At 37.5% G+C, this 21,233-nt stretch overlaps 1 protein-coding gene across 6 annotated transcripts in view; it reads left to right on the forward strand.

Annotated features, from left to right (window-relative positions):
* Window positions 1–21,135, forward strand: part of LOC119838677 (titin) — a 68,102-nt gene extending 46,967 nt beyond the window's left edge. For 2 of the 6 annotated variants that reach the window (XM_038364747.1, XM_038364746.1), the window contains 4 exons: window positions 11,672–11,776; window positions 12,736–12,811; window positions 13,013–16,088; window positions 16,388–16,469. In XM_038364747.1, the coding sequence (XP_038220675.1) occupies window positions 11,672–11,776; window positions 12,736–12,811; window positions 13,013–16,059 (3,228 nt within the window). In that variant the 3' untranslated portion in view covers window positions 16,060–16,088; window positions 16,388–16,469. Of the gene's footprint in view, window positions 1–11,671; window positions 11,777–12,735; window positions 12,812–13,012; window positions 16,089–16,387; window positions 16,478–16,784; window positions 16,879–17,147; window positions 17,179–17,882; window positions 18,022–19,538; window positions 19,691–20,149 lie in introns of those variants that run through there. The other 4 variants (XM_038364748.1, XM_038364750.1, XM_038364751.1 and 1 more) reach the window with 4 other exon arrangements.
* Window positions 21,136–21,233: the final 98 nt, after the last annotated feature.

The following is a 21,233-nucleotide window of genomic DNA, read 5'->3' on the forward strand; positions in this document are numbered from 1 at the left end:
GACAGATTCGAAATTCAAATGTAATATTTTTTTATAATTAAGTGTAACAGTATTTATGGCCAGACTAAGTATAAGATGGAGTACTTACCATTATCATCTTTGCATACCTTGCGTCTTGAAAATAAATTTCCAACCCACCTGAGTACAACACATTCCAGGTCTATGCTGGAAAGCAGGAAACCAGTAGTTCCTATTACCCCGGGCTCGATGCCAGCACCCAAATAAATTACGCTTGACGTGAAATTATTGTCCTACAGCTACACATGCGCATGCGCAGTGCGCACACGTGTCCTTTGTTGTGGCGATTGTCAAGTCATACTCGTGATACACATACCCCGCTGCAAACTACGTTTTATATGTTTATTTACCCTTTATGACTTTTACCATTCACCCCAGCTGTGTAAGGCTCAAATTTAAATGAAAACAAAACATAATCAGGAATCACTCTCTTTTCTCACTCAGGAATTTATATTTATTTTCAAAAACAGTTGAATAGTTTTGAGCTTAATCATTAAAAATAATATGAATTATATACAAAACATATGATAGTGTGGATCGTTAAAATATAAGTGGTGATAGATAAATGTACATGGTATATTGTAACATACGTAGGTACACTGGAGTCATAAGTATACTATATTTCTACGTCCTTACAATTTTACTTTAAAAATCAATACAGACACTTTTAGATAAAAAGTTAAACTTTTATCATCAAATTACTGATTGAAAAATTACCTTTTGTTTCACAAATTACAATGAATGTTTTAAAAAACAATAGTAGAATGTGTCAAAAGATTAAAAATTATCATTTTTCTGTTATATATTATTCTATGTAATATAATATATTATTCTATATAAAATGTATTAAAGCTTAGACTTGTGGACTTTTTATTAGTCTTAACATTTTCGTGTCTAGTACACGTACGGCTGCGGCGTATCAATTTAGTTGTGTTTTATTTTAAATCAATAAGACATCTTACAACGCAATACACACATGTGTAAAATATAAGGAAACAATCATCTGGCATAATAATACACGCGGGAACGTGTCAGATTGAGGCGTTTTTAGTCGCGATTTAAAGTGCATTTAAACTATTTATAAAATAGCGCACCCAATAGAAGATAACTAAAAGTACTCTAAATTTAGATCTTTGAATATAAATTTGTGTGTTTAAATTTAATTGATCATAACGCACTAATTTTCCCTAAAAAGGGCAAAAGGATACAAGAGACAACAAACTCCTTATTAAATAATAACATTAATTGTAAACAGGTTTTAAGCTGTCTTTAAATTTACGTGTTATGTACGTTTACAATACAAATAAACACGCGAAAAGATTAAAAAATGTCACATTTTTATACGGAAACAAAATTCCGTGAAATGGAGGAATTTTAAGCATTTTCTTGTAACACCAATAGTAAACAAAAAGCTCGGCGCGCGCGATCTCTTTGCCGTTTAAAGACACGCGGGAAAGACTGAAAATCGTTAGCAAAAATAACACCCAATTCGAAACTCACTATAGAGGGACCTAAGTACCAAATACGCTACGTTGCATAAGAACTCTATGGTTAACTTCGTTATGGCGCCAAATCGTTTGACAAGTCCCACAGACTATATTTGGTTCGGTGACGTCAAAAAACGGTGCGCGCGCAGTCTTCGCCCAACATCCGCGCATGACAGTGCGCTGCACTATGAAATTTAAATATATTAATTGTAAATATAAATAATCGGAATATATCGTGAAATCAGTGAAACAAATTAAGGATTGCCTTAGTTTTAACAATCTTTGTAAGGTAAGAAAACGTGTTTTAATCAACGAAATAATTATTTAGGTGTTAGATCTAATGAAAAAAAAAAATCGCATCTGTATCTATTTTAAATAAATGGATTTTTTTTTTGCGTTTCTGAAAACTATAGAGCCATTATCAAGACAAAAATTTATATAGAGTCGTCTCCGCTGCACATAAAGCGTTCTCATAAATAAAAAGCTTTCTTCAATTTTAGTGCCAGCGGAAATTAATAGGTCGTGCCCTATTTTATATCTCACTAGCTTTTCGCCCGCGGCTTCGCCCGCGTAGAATTCGCTTATATCGCGCGACATGGTAAGGAGTATTTTCTTCGTATTAAAAACTATGGTTTGTTCTTTCCCACGTTTAGCTCCATCTTCATACCAAGTTTCATCAAAATCGGTTTGACAATAACGAACTTTCATACAAACTTTCATCCCCTCTTTCAACCCTTTCTACCCTTTTTTCGCGATAAAAAGTATCCTATGTCCTTTCCCAAGTTCAGTTCTATCTTCATACCAAATTTTGTGAAAATCGGTACAGTGGTTTAGGCGTGAAAGCGTAACAGACAGACAGACAGACAGAGTTACTTTCGCATTTATAATATTAGTAGGGATTGAATAAAATTAAGTGTGTATTTCAAGTCTTCATTACGTGTCTTTAAGGATCAGAATATACGAATGTATTTTAAAATTTTGTTCTTAAAATTTACCGCCTTTTTTCAGAATTTTTTTTCTGATTAACCAATAGACATACAAGAATTATAAATTCATAAATTCTAAACGTTTCTAACTGCACGATAGGAGAAATTGTTACATCTTGAACGAAATTCTTTTCTGTTGCGATAGCTATGAATATTTCTATTTATCCGTTCCCATCGAGTGCAAAAAATAAATTCTGAACGCAAACATAAAATCTATATTGGAGTTAACCGCATCATTTCCGCCATAAAACGACTCCGCTTTTTAGCACTCGCTTTAACTTACAGTTAAACGCCTTTTAGACTTACGCTTAGTGCTGTTCTTTAGTTAGATCACAGTTTCGATTTCAACTTTTTTAAATATTTTCATTTACTTATTTAAGTTTAAGCTACTATTCTTTATCATGTTTTTTATGGTAAAAAAGCTCCTACGTCAATATTTAATTTTGAATAAAGATCTTGACTCTTAAATTATTATTAAAATATTATAATAATAGCTGCGCCCCGCAGTTTCACCTGCGCAAATCCCGTATGAATATCGGGATAAAATGTTGCCTATATGTTATTCCAGGTGTCCAGCTATGTAAATACCAAATTTCATTGCAATCGGTTCAGTAGTTTTTGCGTGAAAGAGTAACAAAGACACACACACCTATACAAACTTTCGCATTTATAATATTAGTAGGATATCTTGAACTGATATTTAATTCTATTTACAACGGAACCTTCGAAATAAATTAATTTAAAAATGGCGGCTAACGAAAGAATGCCAGGTTTTTTAATAACTAACCTCTTCATGACAAATATTCATTGTCTACATATTTTTTTCGTTCTTTCAACATATTTTCATTTAAATCAATCATTCTATGTTAGCACAAACTAGAAACCCAAAATTTACGCTAGAAAAATTCATTTTAACCATAGTTATTCCTCGTTTTCTCAACAAAGCATTCCGTAATTTCATTGTGTGTTTATTGTGTTTTGATGGTCCGTCACAATGCCGCCTGCCGGACTGTGACGCGACACAAATGGAGTTGCAACGTATGACATTGTAATATCCCTTCAAACTATTCACGTTTTTCCTTAATCTATCATATTTAAGCACTCGTCTGTATGTTATATATTTATATACATAAACTCACTGTATTGTATTTAGCAACCATTTTAAAAATTTCTTTAAACGCTGCAATTGTCCGACTTTGAACGTATTTCAGGTGACATTTTTATATTAATAAAACCATATAATAGATTTATCATATTATGATTACATGACTTTTAGAATGGACAAGAACTGTTAACTTACGCGACACGTATGTATATTTTTTTAAAAAATAATTAGCATGTCTTTAAAAAAATTTCAAAAAGATAAAAGTTGTCGTTTATCGCAATTTTATGAGCGCGTGAGCTGCTTTCCCTTACGCGTTACAGCTGTTTGTATTGGTGAAATTATCAGTTCAAGCTTGTAATGTCTGTCGGTTTTTACCTCATCTTAATTTAACGTTAATAGTTGATGATTGACATTCATTTCTCAACAAAAATCCTATCCTACTAATAAGTGCGAAAGTTTGTAATGATGTGTGTGTGTTTGTTACTCTTTCACGCAAATACTACTGAACTTTCATTGCAATTGGCAATAAAATTTGGTACGTAGGACAACTGGAATGACATATAGACAACTTTTTATCACGATATTCCTCCGGGATACGGACTTACGCGGGTGAAACCGCGGTGCGTAGCTAATGTGCCATAAACTGTGTAAATTGCTTTCCATTATACAAAAAAACAATACAATGCAAATTATGTTGTAATTACGTTTTAAACACCAATCCACCAAACCAAGATCGAGGGAGAAAACCCACTTAATGTTAGTAAAACACTTTTCTGCATCGGAAACTTTTTTATCATACCTCTAGCATTTGAATATATAGGGAATATGTTATACGGTATTCTTTGTCTACTATATAAAAATAAGTCGGGTTTTCCTTCCTGACGCTATATCTCCAGAACGCAGGAACCGATTTTCACGGTTTTACATTCGTTGCAAAGGTCTTGGGCGTCGTGAGGTTTATAGCAAAGAAAATTCAGGAAAAATTTTAACAGAAAAGCGGGAAAAACGAAGCCATCTGGTGGCGAAACGGAGTTCGCGGGGTTTGCTAGTTGTTTATAGAAATAATTCACGGTAGCTTATATTGCAATCATAAAACTTACTCTTGTATAATGAAGTCTTCTTAGACTTGTTAAAAACACTTAAATAAATTCATAATACCAATATTTAAAAGTAAAAGTCTGTATAACTTTCTCCCTCCGATTTTCATTAATTAACGAAAACGATACAGTAAGGCACACAAAAAATAAAATATTCCTCAAGTTGTCCTTCTTTGGCGCATGCTGTAAGTGGTAGGCCAAAATGCAGTTAAACGCTACAATACCTTGTACCACAGAACTCTATATAAACAAGTATGGTATCTGTTTATTTCGATTTCTGTGCCTTGTACTGTGTCACACATTCTACACATATTTTTAATGTTAACATTGTGATATATCTTATACCTTTAAACGAGCAATTGGAATCTCGGAATCGGCTCCAACGATTTTCATGAAATTTAGTATATAGGGGGTTTCGGGGGCGATAAATCGATCTAGCTAGGAATTTTTTTAGAAAATGTCATATTCGTGTTTTTTTTTTCCTGACATCTATTGGTGAATAATAATACTATTTTGCTTCGTAGATAGCTGGACAACTTAAATAACACATAGGCACTTTTTATACCGATATTCCTACGGGATACGGACTTACGCGGTTTCAACCGCGGGTCACAGCTAGTTAGATTTATATAAGAAACGTTTTTGAATCGTCAAAGTACATAAAACATTGTTGACCACCGCTGAGCAGTTTCTAAAAGTGCCGGCATGAAACTGTTGCTCGTTTAATGACATATAAATAGCAAAATATAATGATGCCCGAAAATTATTCTCTAGTTCTCAAAAAGCGATCTTACAACAGCTTTTCTTCTTATTGTTCATAGCGAGATGTTATGAATAGCCTTTTCGATAAATAGACTATCCAACATAAGCATTTACAATTAAATTTTCCTGGAATTATCCCTTTGAATGAAACAAACTCTTCAGCTTTGCAATATTAGTGCAGATGTAAACTATTTTTTATGTAACAGCAAGCAACTGAGCTGGTGGTTCACCTGATGTTAAGAGATCATCACCGCCCATGAACATTTTCAGAGGAGCCACTGCAAATGCGCTCTTTCCCCTCTCTCAAGGGGACAAGTATATTAAAGGTTCGAAGTTGGGAATAAAGGAATGGACTAAGAAGGGAAAGGAAAAGGATACGGACCTCCGGGTCCACTCACTAAACAAAACACAGTAGCATGTTATTATTTGACCACGAACTTTTTTGGGGGGCCTAAGCGCGCTCGACTTCGACTCTCAAAACTTACATTGTAATCAATATATTGTAAGACAAAACCGAGCGTTCACTCCACTTATAATTAGCAAACGATCCCGATATAGCAAAGTAGGCCATCAGTACCTGTGCGGTGCTGTAACACTGAGTACTATCTCGATCAGATCCGGAAGCTGTTGGAGTACTAAATCGAAATTGTATTTAGTATTGTTGATATTTTAAAAGTTAAAGAGAATTACTATAAACAGCTACTAAAAATAGGATTTACACTAATGTTAAATAGCGGACGGAAGTAGAAATTGTATTGGAGTTTTAAAATATTCTACAAGAGATGTAAAAGGGTTTTCGAAGATGATTTATAATAGATTTTTTATACCGTATAAATATTTCAATTTGGTTCAATATGAACGTTCAATCAAATGGTTAGGCAGTAGTTATGATATTAAGTTAATATATGCCTTTAAATTTATATTATCCGCCATACAAACAAATATACAAAAAAACTAACAAAACAAATATAAGCGACGTTCGAACATTAAAATAGTTCCACAGAACATTTCAATCTTAACCGTTTTACGCGTCATTGAATAAAAAACTAGCAGACATTAATTTAACACTGAATATTGAGTTATAAACAATGATGTTGGTAGTAAATATAGGTTGGAGGGGTGCCAAGCGCGTGCCAGGAATGGTTTCACCCCGTGGGACTGATATATGTATATACATGTTGAGGGAAGTTTTTTGTATCTAATGTAAAATTTACATAATTGGGAAGAGCAGCTACAGAGTTTCTTGCCCGCTCTTCTCTGTAGAAACTGCTTTCCGAACCGATGGTAAATGAAAAAAATGTTATGACGATTGTAAGATATAGTTAAGATGTATAATGGAATAAATAAATGTTTAAACACTTAATCAACCAGTTAAGTAACCAGTGTGTCACTGAAAATCAGTACTGTTTTGGATATCCTCAATCAATCTATACTAATATCACCCATAGAGAACTGACTGAATCTACTATTCCCAAATGATGCAAGACAAATATTTTCTTTCGTTTTAAGCTGTGTTTATCCAGTTAAAGCCTGTGTGAGGAACCGTTTATTAAATTGTAAACATTAAATAATTCATTAAGATGAATGCATTGTCAGTGTCATTCCAAATGCAGGAGAAAGCCGATGATGTACGTCTGTAAACACGACGCGTGTACTCGAAATAGACGGCCGTGTCCATTTGACGAGCTCTGATGGATTTCTTTAGTGTTTTAGTACTGTTAGTGCGTTGCGTAATGTTTAGTGTGTAAAGATGGAACATTTTATCTCACACATTACACTGAGAACATTTTTAAGATGATTATTTATTGAGAGCTTCTAGATATCTCGATTTATAGTTGCTTAGTGGATAACTCAATTTTCGTGGTCAATAAACATTTTCGGGATACAAACTTATATTCCCAATTTTTATCATCTGAGGGATAGAATTAAGTAAATCCTTTTTTAACTTATGCCTACATCATGATGGTTACATGGATATAGACTTTCTCAGGTCTGAAACTATCTCCACAAAATTTTATCCAAATCGACACCGAAGTTCGAGAGATAAGCGCAAGTAAACAAACAAACTCTTCTTACTAGTATAGATTTTGTTTTAACGCTCCTAAATAAAAGGCTAGTTGAGTAAACAATTATTCGAGCTTAATTTTCGTGAAATCAATATATTCTCACCTGCTTCTCCTTCCTTTACAAATAATTATATAAATACTGCCTTAGTGTTTAATTACAAAACAATTTTATCTCATTACAAACACAAGATCACCTAGATCACCTAGATCATCAGCCAGCCGCGACCGTGGCGTGTTGTCGTCGCGTGCACACCCGTCACGCCTCTCGTTTTTCCGTATTAAACACATACAAGAAACTGTTTGACACACATGTGATATGATTAAACACATTTACCATTATTCTAACCTATTTATTTGTGATTATATTCGTCTCTAGTCTAATTCTTCTCTACAAAAATGGTCACCGACGTCCCTGAGGGAGGTACCACTCGAAATTCTAAAATGAGACCAAATGACAACAAATCAACTATCAGACACAAAAAGTATCAAGTTAATCGGTTGAAAGGCCAAAGGACTTGACTTGAAAATCTGCTTCATTTTTGCAACGTTGGTTGCAAAAAGCAAAGCATTTGCTAAACATTTTCAAAATATGCTTAATTCATTATCAATCAATTTATGAAACGGCAAATAACATTTTGGTATAAATCGCGTTTAAAGTCCGTTAAAAAATCTTTAATTTCTAAATGTATAATACTTGCGTAAAATCAAACACAAAAAAATACAACATTTTAGTAGTTTGTATACAGAACGTTCGATATATTATTGGATTTTAAATTATTGTATTCATTGTTAACCTTCGAATCCTTTACACCTCGTGACTATACTAGTTTAAAAATCTTAATATATATAAATCTCGTGTCACAATGTTTGTTCTCAGTGGACTCCTAAACCACTTAACCGATTATAATAAAATTCGCACACCATGTGCAGTTCGATCCAACTTGAGAGATAGGACAGTTTTAAATAATTTTAATTACGATAAATGACAACCCGGGCGGAGCCGGGGCGTGCAGCTACTGATTTATAAATTGCGTTTTATCGCAAAAGCTCCACGTTTTTCTATGATTGTTAGTAATTAGAATACTTGCTTAAAAACAAACACATGTTACGTGATTTACTACTATCCCAATCCTAAATTAAAATAAATAAAGCTAAAGTTAATTAATCCTTGAAATTGGGACAGTCCCCTTACGTAACACGGTTAATAAATTATAGGTCGAAAAAGGTCTATTGATAGGACTTAATACACGACCTACCTGGCCTTACGCCAAATGTATTAATTATTGTGATCACCTGTATTTTCCGCAAACACCATTTAATTACTCCTACCGTACTGATGTTTGTAAAAAAAAAACACATTAGTGATTTTCTTAAACTCTTATTTTTGTTAATTATTCCAATTAAAATTTTAAAGGAAAATATATGAATCCTAAATAGAATATAGAGTTTACTACAAAAAAAAGGACCCAGTTGTTCCTGAGAGATAACGCGTACAAAGAAACGAATAAACTTATGAACTTTATACTTTCGATATATATAATCACATTAATATTAATAGTCGATTTTACACCCATATGAACTATCTGAACCCTCTAGTTACCAGCACTCAGTCTCATTCACAAAATTGAAGAAACATGGCCATAAACTACAAAAACTATATCATCACACACTTCCAACATCGGACCATCCGCCGTAAAAACCAATTCCATCCGCACCATCTGGATGGTTGGCGGTCCACCACCGTACGCTTCACCCGCAACTTCTTTCCGCGTACGGTGAAGCTTTAGAACGATTTACCAGTTATAATGTTCTCGAACAATTACGACATTGGGGCCTTCAAGAAAAGAGCGATGTCCCTGAAAGGCCGGCTATGCACTTGTAATACCTCTAGTGTTGCAAGTGATTATGGGCTGTGGTGAGCACTTAACATCAAGAGGCCCACCTGCTCCCGTGCTTGCTATGTCATAAAAAAAATCAGCATGACATCGCATCCCAGTATCCCAGATTCGACCTTTCGAAAACTTCGATATCTAACCCGCTTCTAGCAATCAAAGCAGGTCAGTTTCCGTCAACATAGTTTACAATGAATCTGTCAGCAGCATTACACTCCGGACGATGATCTAACCCTAGCCCATTATAGTCTAAAAATACCTAGGCGGTGGCGCAGTGACCTGCCAAAAATTTGCCCCAGTGATCTTCTGCAGAAATCTTATCCGGTATAACTGTATTCAGTTCACACTGGATATAAATGCTGCTATGTTTGATGAGGCTTAAATTACGATTATTGGAAAGAATACAGGAAAATCGAAGATACTCTAAAAAGCAAGCTAACTAACTAAGCTAACTTTTTCTTGGTTTAAACTAGAGATATACAATTTAGTTGTTACTGGAAAAACGTTGGCTTTGTTAAATTAATAAATTTCAATTAAATGTAAAGAGATCTGCTGATTCAAACCTTACCAAAATAATGTACTGCTTAAAAAATTACTAAGGGATATAGAAATATTTCCATGATTCTAAATTAGATGCGCCCTTCGCTCGAGTTTAATAAAACAACACTGTCTTTCGGATAAAACGCCACATTTATCGTTAAAACATCCAAATATAACTTCATGTCCTCCGCGTCTGGACATCTATTAAAACATTTAACAAAAACAAAACATTGATTAATTACCGTCTTATTATTCTTCCTCACTGTCGACACAAATAATAAAAAAGAAACATAATATTAATTGTCATCCTCATTTAAACTTAAAAAAAAAAATACAGAGATTGTATCGAGGTCCTAATAATATTGAATGAAAATTTGTAACGTCTGCATTGCTTTTTTAAAGAAATTGTCTTCTTTACTTTCAATTTTTTTTGGATGCATTTTTTTATGTCATATTCAGAAAAGGAGCTTGTAGGTAAGCGCTACCAACGCACATAAACATTTGCAGAGGCCTTACGTCTTTGCAAATGAAATGCCGACTTTAAAAGATGTGGGAAAGCGAAATAAATAGGACTGGGAAGGATAAGCCTGGGATCCGGCACAAATTTGAATTGCATTGTTTTACATGGAATAAATAACAAAATTACATGTAAATCTCATGCAAAAACGGCAGACTAGTGTTCTCATTACTGATTTTAAACTAGCTTCAGAAAAAAAGACGAATTCAAAATTATTTAGACACATATCGCTGGTACATGGCGACTTGTGCCAAAAGATTTTGAACTATAATCCACTTACGTGATTATGAAATCGAATAGCAGTGTTTAAAAAGTTTGTATATCTAAAAGTTTTACAAGCTTCGTAGTGACCGCCCCAAGGTCTGAGTATTTATTACTGTTGACGCCACCGCCTACACTGAAGAAATGCTGAAATGAATATGCTTTCGGTTCGTACCGACATTTTTTCGGTTAAACGTATCTTTAGATATATGTTTTAAGTTTTTAATTATCTTATGTGAGGCTTGTTATTCAAGGCAAGGAAAAAAGCACTGAAAATGTTTATAAATTCATAGCCATAACAAATATTGGTTACAAATATTGATTAACTGTATACGTTTTTTCTACTGTACATTGATTTGTGTAATTTAAAGCGCATTCAGTTTTATTTTAACACAAGTGTTTGTGATTTATTAAACATAACTATACTGTAAATAAAGTTATCTACATAGTTCACATTACCACTAAAGGAACATAAACATGCTTATAAAATTACATTAATATCTTCAATTAAAAATGAACAACACTTAGTATAACATAACATTTCTCATACAATTATAACCTCGTGTTCCCCAACTGTAAGGTCAAGCGCAGATGAAAGCGGTCAACTGTCAGCTCGTTAAAATCTCATTATATATTTTTTCTACGAATCCAGTGGATAAAAATATGCCTGCCTTGGAGGACGACCTCACGATGTGCGGAGGCGCCGTTGCAATGTTTTAATTTCAATGCTGCAGATGCGACCGGTTAAAAATGTTCCTAGAATATAGATCATAAATTTATGATATTTAAGCTTCAATTCAATCTGAATTACGGGAGTTACTCCATTCCGAATACTGATTTTTGATAGGTGCTTTATAATAAGTAACTTCTGATTATATGTCTCGCAAATTGAAATCCGAAATTATATGGGTTATAGCTAACAACATTTGAAATCTTTCAGGAGACTGTCCACACCCAGAACAGCGGTAGCAAGCTGTCCAGCAGTCGCCAGGTGGATGAGATTGACATTGAGCAGTGCTGGGACGAGCGGGTACTGCGCAAACTCGTGAGTACTGAACGCTGGAATACCGCCTCGTGATAATTTTTTGTCTATTCTTTTAAAAAAATTCTGAAAATGTTAATTAAAATTGTGTCATGGAAGATTTACATTAAAAGATTTCGTTATTTAAATCTTTAAAAAAAAACATTAAATGAAACGCAACGAAACATAAGCGATATTGAATAATGAGGATATAATGTTGATAAATATGTAGTCAAACTCAAACTCTAACATTTATTTATTTAATTAAACTTCATCTAGCAGCACTATGAATCGTCATACATCTCAAATACACTTCAATCGTCGTCATCGTTTTACCATTTGCCATCACTTTGAAAGTTTCTACAGAGACAAGCCAGCATAAAACTCTGTAGTTGCCCATAAAATCACGTCAATATTATCATAACACGAAAACGCGTATCAACAATAGAAAGTGGCCACTGGTGTTCCGTACAATAATCGTGCTCATTATACATGCAAATACGGGTAATTGTGAAATAGCCGCGATGGTACTGCGACTTCTTCCGGCGCGGGCTGCAGCGCGTTAATTGCCGCGAAATATTTTGCTTTTGACGGTTACGCTTGCTTGTTTCCTATGAAAAGATTTTTGTTAGTGTCCTAGTACTATTGGAAACGCGATCATTTTTTAAAATAAACCTTAGTTACTGTGTCAAGTTGAACGGACTGTTATATAACATTATCCCACATAAACTCTGCCTCGATGGAAGTTTATCTTAAAACACGTGCTTATTTTTCCAGGTACGAGACGAGTGAAGTTGCGAGCTTAAGCTAGTCTGTTATGCTAACTTTCTGATAACATTCAGGATAAAAAATGTTAAAGCTCGGAACCTAAGTTTTTATTTATATGTATACAAGTCAATTTAGAATATATTTGCCTTATTATAAGTTGAATTATCAGATTTATCTGAATAGATAACTTTTAAATTTTTTGATTGTATTTACAGTTAGACGAGTGTACTGACTACGAGGTACGGCGTCGCTTGCGCGCGCGCATCCGTGCACTCATGGCGGAACAAGAAGGTATGTGTGTCCTAAATGGTGTGATGTACCCTGTACCACGATAGTGTCTCAATGGCATCTCTTCTATTGTGACATAACTATGATTAAAACATTGTTATACCGTCTTGACATCAAATACTAAAAGTAAAATAACCTGATTTCTTTCTTTTCTTGCGTCGTACTTATTCAAAAGTATTGAAATTTCCTTGATTATCTTTACAGCATGTGCGAGCGCGGTAACAGAAGCACTGGCTGCCGCCGGAGAGACTGTCGAGTCAGTCGATACGGAAGATCAGCAACAATCTGGAGAACGCGGTGAGTCTCTACTACTGCCACTCCTACAGGGCCTTCTGCAAGGCGGAGGAGAGAAACTACTTGCCGGTCTCGGTACAGCGTCTCATGACGTTGTGGCTGATGTACGACGCTCCTTGCAGCGTCTACGTCTTGCACTCGCACCACCAGCGGACCATCCTCAAGCTAGAGCCCTGCTCGCGCTTGCTGATCGACTAGAAGATGCATTGGACGCAGCAGACAGACTCGACGGATGCAAACGCAAAACGCGACGCAGGAGCCGCACAGCGCGGCACACTGTCGGCGTCACCAGAGAGGAACTAGAAGAAGCTAGACGCATGGTCGATAGAGATACATTGCTCCCTGAACCGGTTAAGACTCCGACATCTTCAGCTCCGTCGAGTGCGCCAAGTATTGAATCAAACACCCCAGAGAGAAAACAGAGCGTCGATGACCAGGTCAGTTACCACGATGCTATTGAATCTAGAAAGAAACCGCTCCCAATTACTCACAGTGTAAGTTACGAGCCTACACCAAAAGTGAACAGAGATGCACAAGTAGTAGAAAGGCGCGCTCCCACGCAACGGAGACCAGATTTCTTCAGGCATTCAATCGCCGATAGCGCAGCGACGGATCCACCTAAAATAGCTACAGAGCGTTGGAAGACAGAATCTAAAGGTGGTATCGCTGCTATAGCCAATAAATTTGATGTGAAAATTGAAAAAGAGGTGCAGGCTCCAATTAAAAGAGCACCCATTCACCGGCCACAGTTTAATGTACAACAAAAGCCTGTCGAAGAGCCCAGGCGCTCTGTATACCGTCCCTTACCACCAACTTACAACTTTGCAGCCCCTCCTATTGATGATTCTAAGCCCTTGCATAGATCTAATAGCAACAGCAAACGTTTGCGTATGAAACGCGCAAATACCATAGATATCGGACGTCCTTATGGCGGTTACCGGTACGATGATGATGCGGATGAACAATCTAATACCAAAGCTCCGATAGTACCGGAGTTCAAACCGCAAACAGAAAACGACAAGAAATTTTTAGCCTTCATGCAGAAAAATGAGGAAAATGGTCGCCATCCTGTTGGAGGTCCAGCTAATTGGAGCAGTCGGTTTGGAAACATAAAGAATACCTTTGAAAATCGTGAAAGGGAGGAAAATACTAGGTCCTCTAGTACCAGTGCGTCGTCTGCTAAACGATTCTGGCAGGCCGCCGATTCATCACAAACATCTATGTCACGACCGCGCAAATTCCTTAATGAATCTACTCCTGAAATCATTAAACCTCCATGGGTATCGCAGCGCAGAGAATCATTACGATCCTCAATACTTCCAACAACGAAGCAAATACAACAACAAACAATTCAACCTCCGGTGCCATTATCGCCAACCAAACCTGCCATCGTAAAGCCATTTGTCGCAAGACCTATACCGGTAAATCAATTTTCTCATGCTCCAATGTCGGCATTTAAACCGCCGCAGAAAATACTTTCCCCCACCAGTGCACCCGCGAATATTTGGAGTCCTCCGTCTACTATGCCTGTCTCTCCGTCAGTCGAAAACCCTGGAAAACCCATGTACCAATCCGTGCCATATATCCCTACTTATCCTGATAATTCTAAACGGGTAGATAATGAAAAGCCAAAGCAACTATCAGGAGTAACACCCAAATATGAAAATAAGCTTAATCAATCAACGACACCGAAAACGTATGAGTATCGCGCACCCACGCCTCCGACTCACGCGCAAAATTCCCACAATTATCCGATACAGACAATCCCTAGCCAGAATAATCTTGCTGCGCCACAATTAGTGAAAAAGATCGATACAACAAATTGTTATCGCAATCCAGAAGTCTATCCTACGAAAATTGACGCGCAACAATTACAAATTGAGTTTTATGAAAAACAGATCCGTGAGAAAAAGCGTCGAGACACATCTAGTGAACGGCGTGAAATACCTGTTCACAAGCCTCCAGCGCCGCCCACGCAGGCTCCCTACACAATAGTTGATTATACCCCTCCCCATTCTGCCTCTTCATTTATACCTTTACAGCAAACTCCAGACATTGAGAAAGCTAAAGCACATAAAGTAGATTATTTACCAGATGTAGTAATCAACGAAAACAATCCTCCTAATTATTTAACATCACCAACGACCCGTATAACACCCGTTAGCCCCATAAAAACAAAATCCAACCCTGTGTACCAGAACGGCGATGTGAGACTCAATGGTGATGATGGGGCAGCCACAGAACATGACAGCGTGGTAACTAAAGTAATGCGTGGGCCAGTCCGTGGCTCCGCGACCATCACAGCAGGTGTGCGAACGCGCGGGGCAGCAGATAGCCTTCGCGGAGTTCTCGATAAACTATCATCTCCTAAACATGATGTGATCTCGCAGATAGAAAAGAAGAAACGGGAAAATGCCCGCAATCAGGTACGGCTGGCCCCGCCCCCCGCTCCCGGGCTGTCCCCCTCGCACGCTATTTCCCCGACCCGTACGCACATATATGATGACGGGAACCGTTTGAGTGGATCTCGCAGTCCTGCTCTCGCTGCATCCCGGGAATCCATATTCTCCAGTGAATCGCCCGCTAGCAGGGGTTCCAGTCCAGGTTCAGCCCTCACCCGCTCCGGCTCCTGGCACAGAATAGAAGCCCCCAAAGCCGCATCACCACGAAAAGTAGTCGCCCGAACGAAATCTATGCATTTGTTGGCCGTGCCAAAACTCTTCGAAGGCGGCATAGCGCAGGAGGAGGTGTTGGAGAAGAAAAAGACAGTAGAAGCGTATTTTTCGGGTCAAACGTCGCCGAATCGCTTGCAGCAGGTCCGCGCCCGGCCGGCGCGCGCGCAAGTGCAGTTTGCATTGGGCCGCAGCAAAACGATGCCCACCGTCTCTGAACTGCAGTTCCTAGACGAGAGCAACGCTGACGACGCGTTCGAAGACCTCGTGTCGGCGCTGGCGTAGACATTCCACTAGCAGGAGGCGAGACGCGCGTGAGTCGTGTGTGTGTGGGTCTGTGCTTGTGTCGCGTCCGCATGCACTGGACACCTCTCCCCCGCCCCATCGCCCCCACCCCGCCATCCCCCGCCCGCGCTCGAGGCATACCCTCGTTGTACATTGTAACGTTTCTCATTTTCACCGCGCCCCGTAACAGTGTTTTCACTAATAGCTTTAAGAATCATTGTAATGTCTTGGCTGCTGTTTTCCGTGTTCAGTTTAGTGTTTCTATTTGATTTGATTTGGTTTGATTTCATTTGACGAAGAGTGTTTCAAATTGCTATATCATTTGCAGAGGAAGAAGAAATAACCACTGTGACATCGAGCGTTAGGAGGAACTCGTCTGAGAAGACTGTTAGCAGCACCACTATCAAAAATACTAAAGGTACCTGATCATATAAAACACTAATATTCTATAACAAAGTTACTATAATATATAAATATTATTAGATTAGCAAATTTTTAAATAACAATGAAATGCATAAAATGGAGCAAACGTAAAATAAACTTCTGTTATAATACAATAACTCTTATGAAAAATTGCCTATAGTTCTAAGAATAAATACGATTTGTTAATAACTACAACATTCACAAAGTAAACATGTACATAGCCAATATATGTGTTCCCAGAGATTGTTCGAAATGTAACTAAAGGTTTTCGAGTGATTACTAAACTACATACACGTGTACAGTTGTAGAGAGCATGAGCAGGCCGGCGCCGAAACCCGTCTCACCTTTTGCTAAGTTCCGCCAGCTTGAAAAACAAAATTCCACTAACAGTCCCAAGTAAGTATAATACCTATAGTTAAGCTTAGAATTAAACATCTCTAATTTCTATTGAGCAGGATTCGAAGACAACTTGATTTTGCTACGAGCAGGATTTTAGTCTTCAGAAGAAATCTCGTTAACGGCACAGTTCTAGCAATTGTATTGACAATGTCATTAAAAAGTTATCTGGAGACCCATTAAAACATACAATACCATATCACTCATCCACAAAATATCTATATATTTCTTCCTTCACTATTTAATGCAACATTTATTTATTTTGGCAGCAATATCTGTGGAAACGGATGAGGAATACAAGTAATTATATATTATTTTATCGAATAACAAAACAGTAGTGGCTTTTAGGACTTCGTCAAAGCTTGCGGAGTGATGCTTAGCGCCATACTGTTAAATCCGTATCAATTATTTTCACATTATACACAGGATTAAAAGGCAGAAATAATTAAATAACTATTTAATTCACTCTTACACAATTTAAATCGATTGCCGCTATCTTATCGAATTATGATCCATACTCGCTCCGTAGGTCGTCACATTTTCATTGACATTAGAATATATAGACATATTCTAGAATTAAATTGAAAATTACCCATAACGAGCAAAACAGCACATATCATTATTGTAAATAACCTGGCATCGTTCGCTACCCATTCCTGCACATCTTGGGTGGAACTAGGCAATATTGCTATAGATATAACATGAAATTATCACTTATCACTTGGAATATTTTAAACATGATCACAATTATTATTTTATACAGACAATACTTCTTAATTAGGCTTTAATACATTCATTATAGATACTTTCATTACACATTATCCTCGGATCCTTAGACCAACATTGCCAAACGTACTTTCATAAAGGAATCACATTTACAAAATACATTGTGACGCCTACACCTAGTTCTGCCCAACCGCGACACAGCGAGCGCACGACTAATGCCGCGTGCACAACGCACGACTGACGTGCGACTAATCGCGACTAACCTTCGCCGGTTGTAGCTCGCCCAAGACACCGCAGAGCCCGGGCTCTCCGTCGCAGCCTTACTTCAAGTTCACCGACCCCGCGCTGCAACTCAGCGCCGTCACTATTAAAGAACGCTTGCTGCAGTGGTGTCGCGACAAGACCCGGGACTACGAGGTACTCTAACTCCGCTACCGCCCTTATCCCGCGGTGATAACCTGTCTCGCTTGTTTAATGGGGACGTTCGAGCGTTGCACTCGCTGTATATTCTAACGAACGTGGCGGTACGTCGGTCATGTCCATGGGAGCGATCGGGATAGTCGCTGACTGAGGGCGGTGTCCACTGACTTTACATATGAATTGTGACGATCGGTAGGCTTTACTTGTGTTGTATTTGCTTGAAATTACGGTGCAGTTGTTCTAATTTGAGTTATAAGCGTCTGAAAAAGGATGACTAATATTTTCAAATGTACATATCGTGATTGGTGTTTTAATCCCTGGTTTAATATTGATTCGAGGCAAGTAGCCCTATGCAAGTATGCAAGACGTTAGAAGGTCGCAATTCTGTCGCTCGTGGACATGACGCTAACAAGGGGCGGAGCGGGCGGTCGGAGCGCTCGACGCACACGCGACGCATGCGGACACACGCACGTAACTCGAAGCTCACAGCCGATCATACACGCTTATACGTTCGCTTACTACTTCTGTATATATGTATATTATAATTGTATCATCATGTATTACCAAATTATATTACTTTGGTTAACTTAAACACTCATTAAACCGCACATAAACAGGATCCATATTAAACGCGGATAGTGTGACAGTTTTAAAATGAAAATAACTAACTGACCGCATGGTTTTAATAAACCCGAGAACACCGAGGTAGGTATGAGACAAATGGTGTTTTGCATGACTGTGTGTTGTTTTGAAGAAGTGATTTAAATTGTAAAAAATTCAATTGTTGATGAGTGAAATTACAAATCAGAATCGTCGAATGTAAATCGAGCACATGCTATCATACTTGTCTATTTTGTGTGTATTACTCGATAAATTGTAATAATAAAAGTGTCACCCGTCTGATAGCACGTGCTCGGTCGAGAATAATATCTTGTATAGTTTGTACTTTCATTAACTATATGTTTCCTTTTCAATATCTTATAATGTTGACCTTAAAACAATTGCAATGTGTTTAAATTTCACATGTAAATTGCACTTGGACTGTCTAATTACAACAATCTTGGTTCTTCTCCTAAATATGATAATTCGGTGACTTGGTGCATTTATGCACGTCGTAATATTTGTCAGTACGTAATCTAAAAATTATTCAATCTATGTAATTTCAAATGGAAACGGTCACCTTCTTCAATTTTGTTTGTTGGATAAACGAAAAACCGGATAGAATTTAAATTTTTCTTCTGTACCTAAATATTAAAACATTTCAACAAGCATATTAGTAAATTATGATAAAATATGAAATGATAAATATACAAATACGTAACAAATGTTCACTTTCACCAATTCGCATAATTTTAAAAATTTGTATGGGACGAAAAACCATTCAGTATCCATACACTTATCATCCCTAAGAAAAATTTAAAATACGCTCAGTTCTCGGATCATGATTTTCCGTTTATCCAATAAGCCCATAATCGGACCCACTCGCACCCACTAACACGCTTCATCACCACCAGAATGTGAAACTGGAGAACTTCTCGACGAGCTGGGCGGACGGGCTGGCGTTCTGCGCGCTGGTGCACCACTTCCTGCCGGACGCCTTCGACTACTCCACGCTGACGCCGGAGAAGCGACGCCACAATTTCACGCTCGCCTTCAAAGTTGCTGAGTGAGTCCCATAGAAAGTTTGATCGATCAGTTGAGACTTCTGACCGCTAGATTTTTGACCGCCTTCTTGGTACAGTGGTTAACGCGTGAACGTAGAACCGAAGGATCCTGGGTTCGATTCCCGATGGGAACTGACAAAAAAAATGTCCTCGATCTGGTAGGGCACAGAATGCTGGTTACCTACTTGTCTATTAAGAAAATCGGTCAGGAAACAGATATGTATCATCCGTCCTATACCCCACTACGGGACATGGGATCTCACTATTACCTCAAATTGGTAAAAACTTAATGATTTTTAACAGCGTAATAAACAGTAGTAAATCACAAACGATTCAAGTAACAGTTTTATTTTTTATTTCCCATCATATGCTATTAAGACACGCTTCTAAGTTAGGTTCCAAAAGTCTATTATTGAATCTACGTACAATTGTTTAATATAAAACACGTTGAATATCCTCAGTGAGAAGGCGGGCATCTACCCCCTACTGGACGTGGACGACATGGTGGCGATGCGCAAACCCGACTGGAAGTGCGTCTTCACCTACGTGCAGTCCATCTACCGCCGCTTCAAAGACGAGCAGTAGTTCCACCGCACAATGCCACTCCGTCAGCTCGTTGCTATTGGTGGATTGTCAATATAATCTACCAATAGCAGAGTTCAGTAGCTTTGTGCAGATTGTGGTAAAACTAGCGTCGGACGGCGAACTCGCTATTTAACATAGATCACGTGGTGTCGTGTGTCCACCACTTTGTAGAAAGTATCAACACTGTTCAGCTGTGGAATTAACTGCTTTTTGATTAAATTTAGAGCTAAGTTATATATGGATTGCGTTTCATATTTATGTCACTTATATTTAGTAGTCTGAACGGTGTTGATACTTGTAATGGTGAGGGTTTATAAAATAGCTAGTTACGTCCGCGCGCTCGAGGCGTGGTTAGTCGAATGTCACAAAATTTGTTATCGGTAAGCAGAGTCCAAAGAGCGGTTGTTGTTGATTGTTTTTGTTTGTCAGATTGTTTGTAGTTTGTTTGTTAACTGTTTATCCGTGAGCGTCCGCCCAGAACGCCATTTCTCCAAGCGCTGTCTCGTTTATTTCTTTGCTGCAAAACGGAAACGCCGCGCCACCATTTCGGGACGGCGTTTCCGATTCGCAGCATCGACAGTCCTCCTATTTATTGTAATAAATCTCAAGATGTATGTGATTTTTTTTATATTAGCCCTTAAGACTAACGTTCAGTTGTTTAGGTCATAGTTGTGAACTGTGGCTGGATCTTCATAACTTATTACGACACATAAGATAGTCGCATCCGCCATTTTTTCTACGATTTATTTTATTAACATTAAATATTTATCTGACATAATTATTAGACGCTTGATGTAATCGCCTTTATTTAATTGACCATTGTTATTAATTTATATGATAGAAATAAAAGATTAACAATTTATTTTGCGTTTTATTTAACACTGTCTCCTGATCAGTACAGATGCTAGCAGAAATATACATGTACACGTTGATACTAAGAAAATGATGAACGCTTGCGAC

This window comes from Zerene cesonia, unplaced genomic scaffold (assembly GCF_012273895.1).
Source record: "Zerene cesonia ecotype Mississippi unplaced genomic scaffold, Zerene_cesonia_1.1 Zces_u004, whole genome shotgun sequence".
NCBI lineage: Eukaryota > Metazoa > Arthropoda > Insecta > Lepidoptera > Pieridae > Zerene > Zerene cesonia.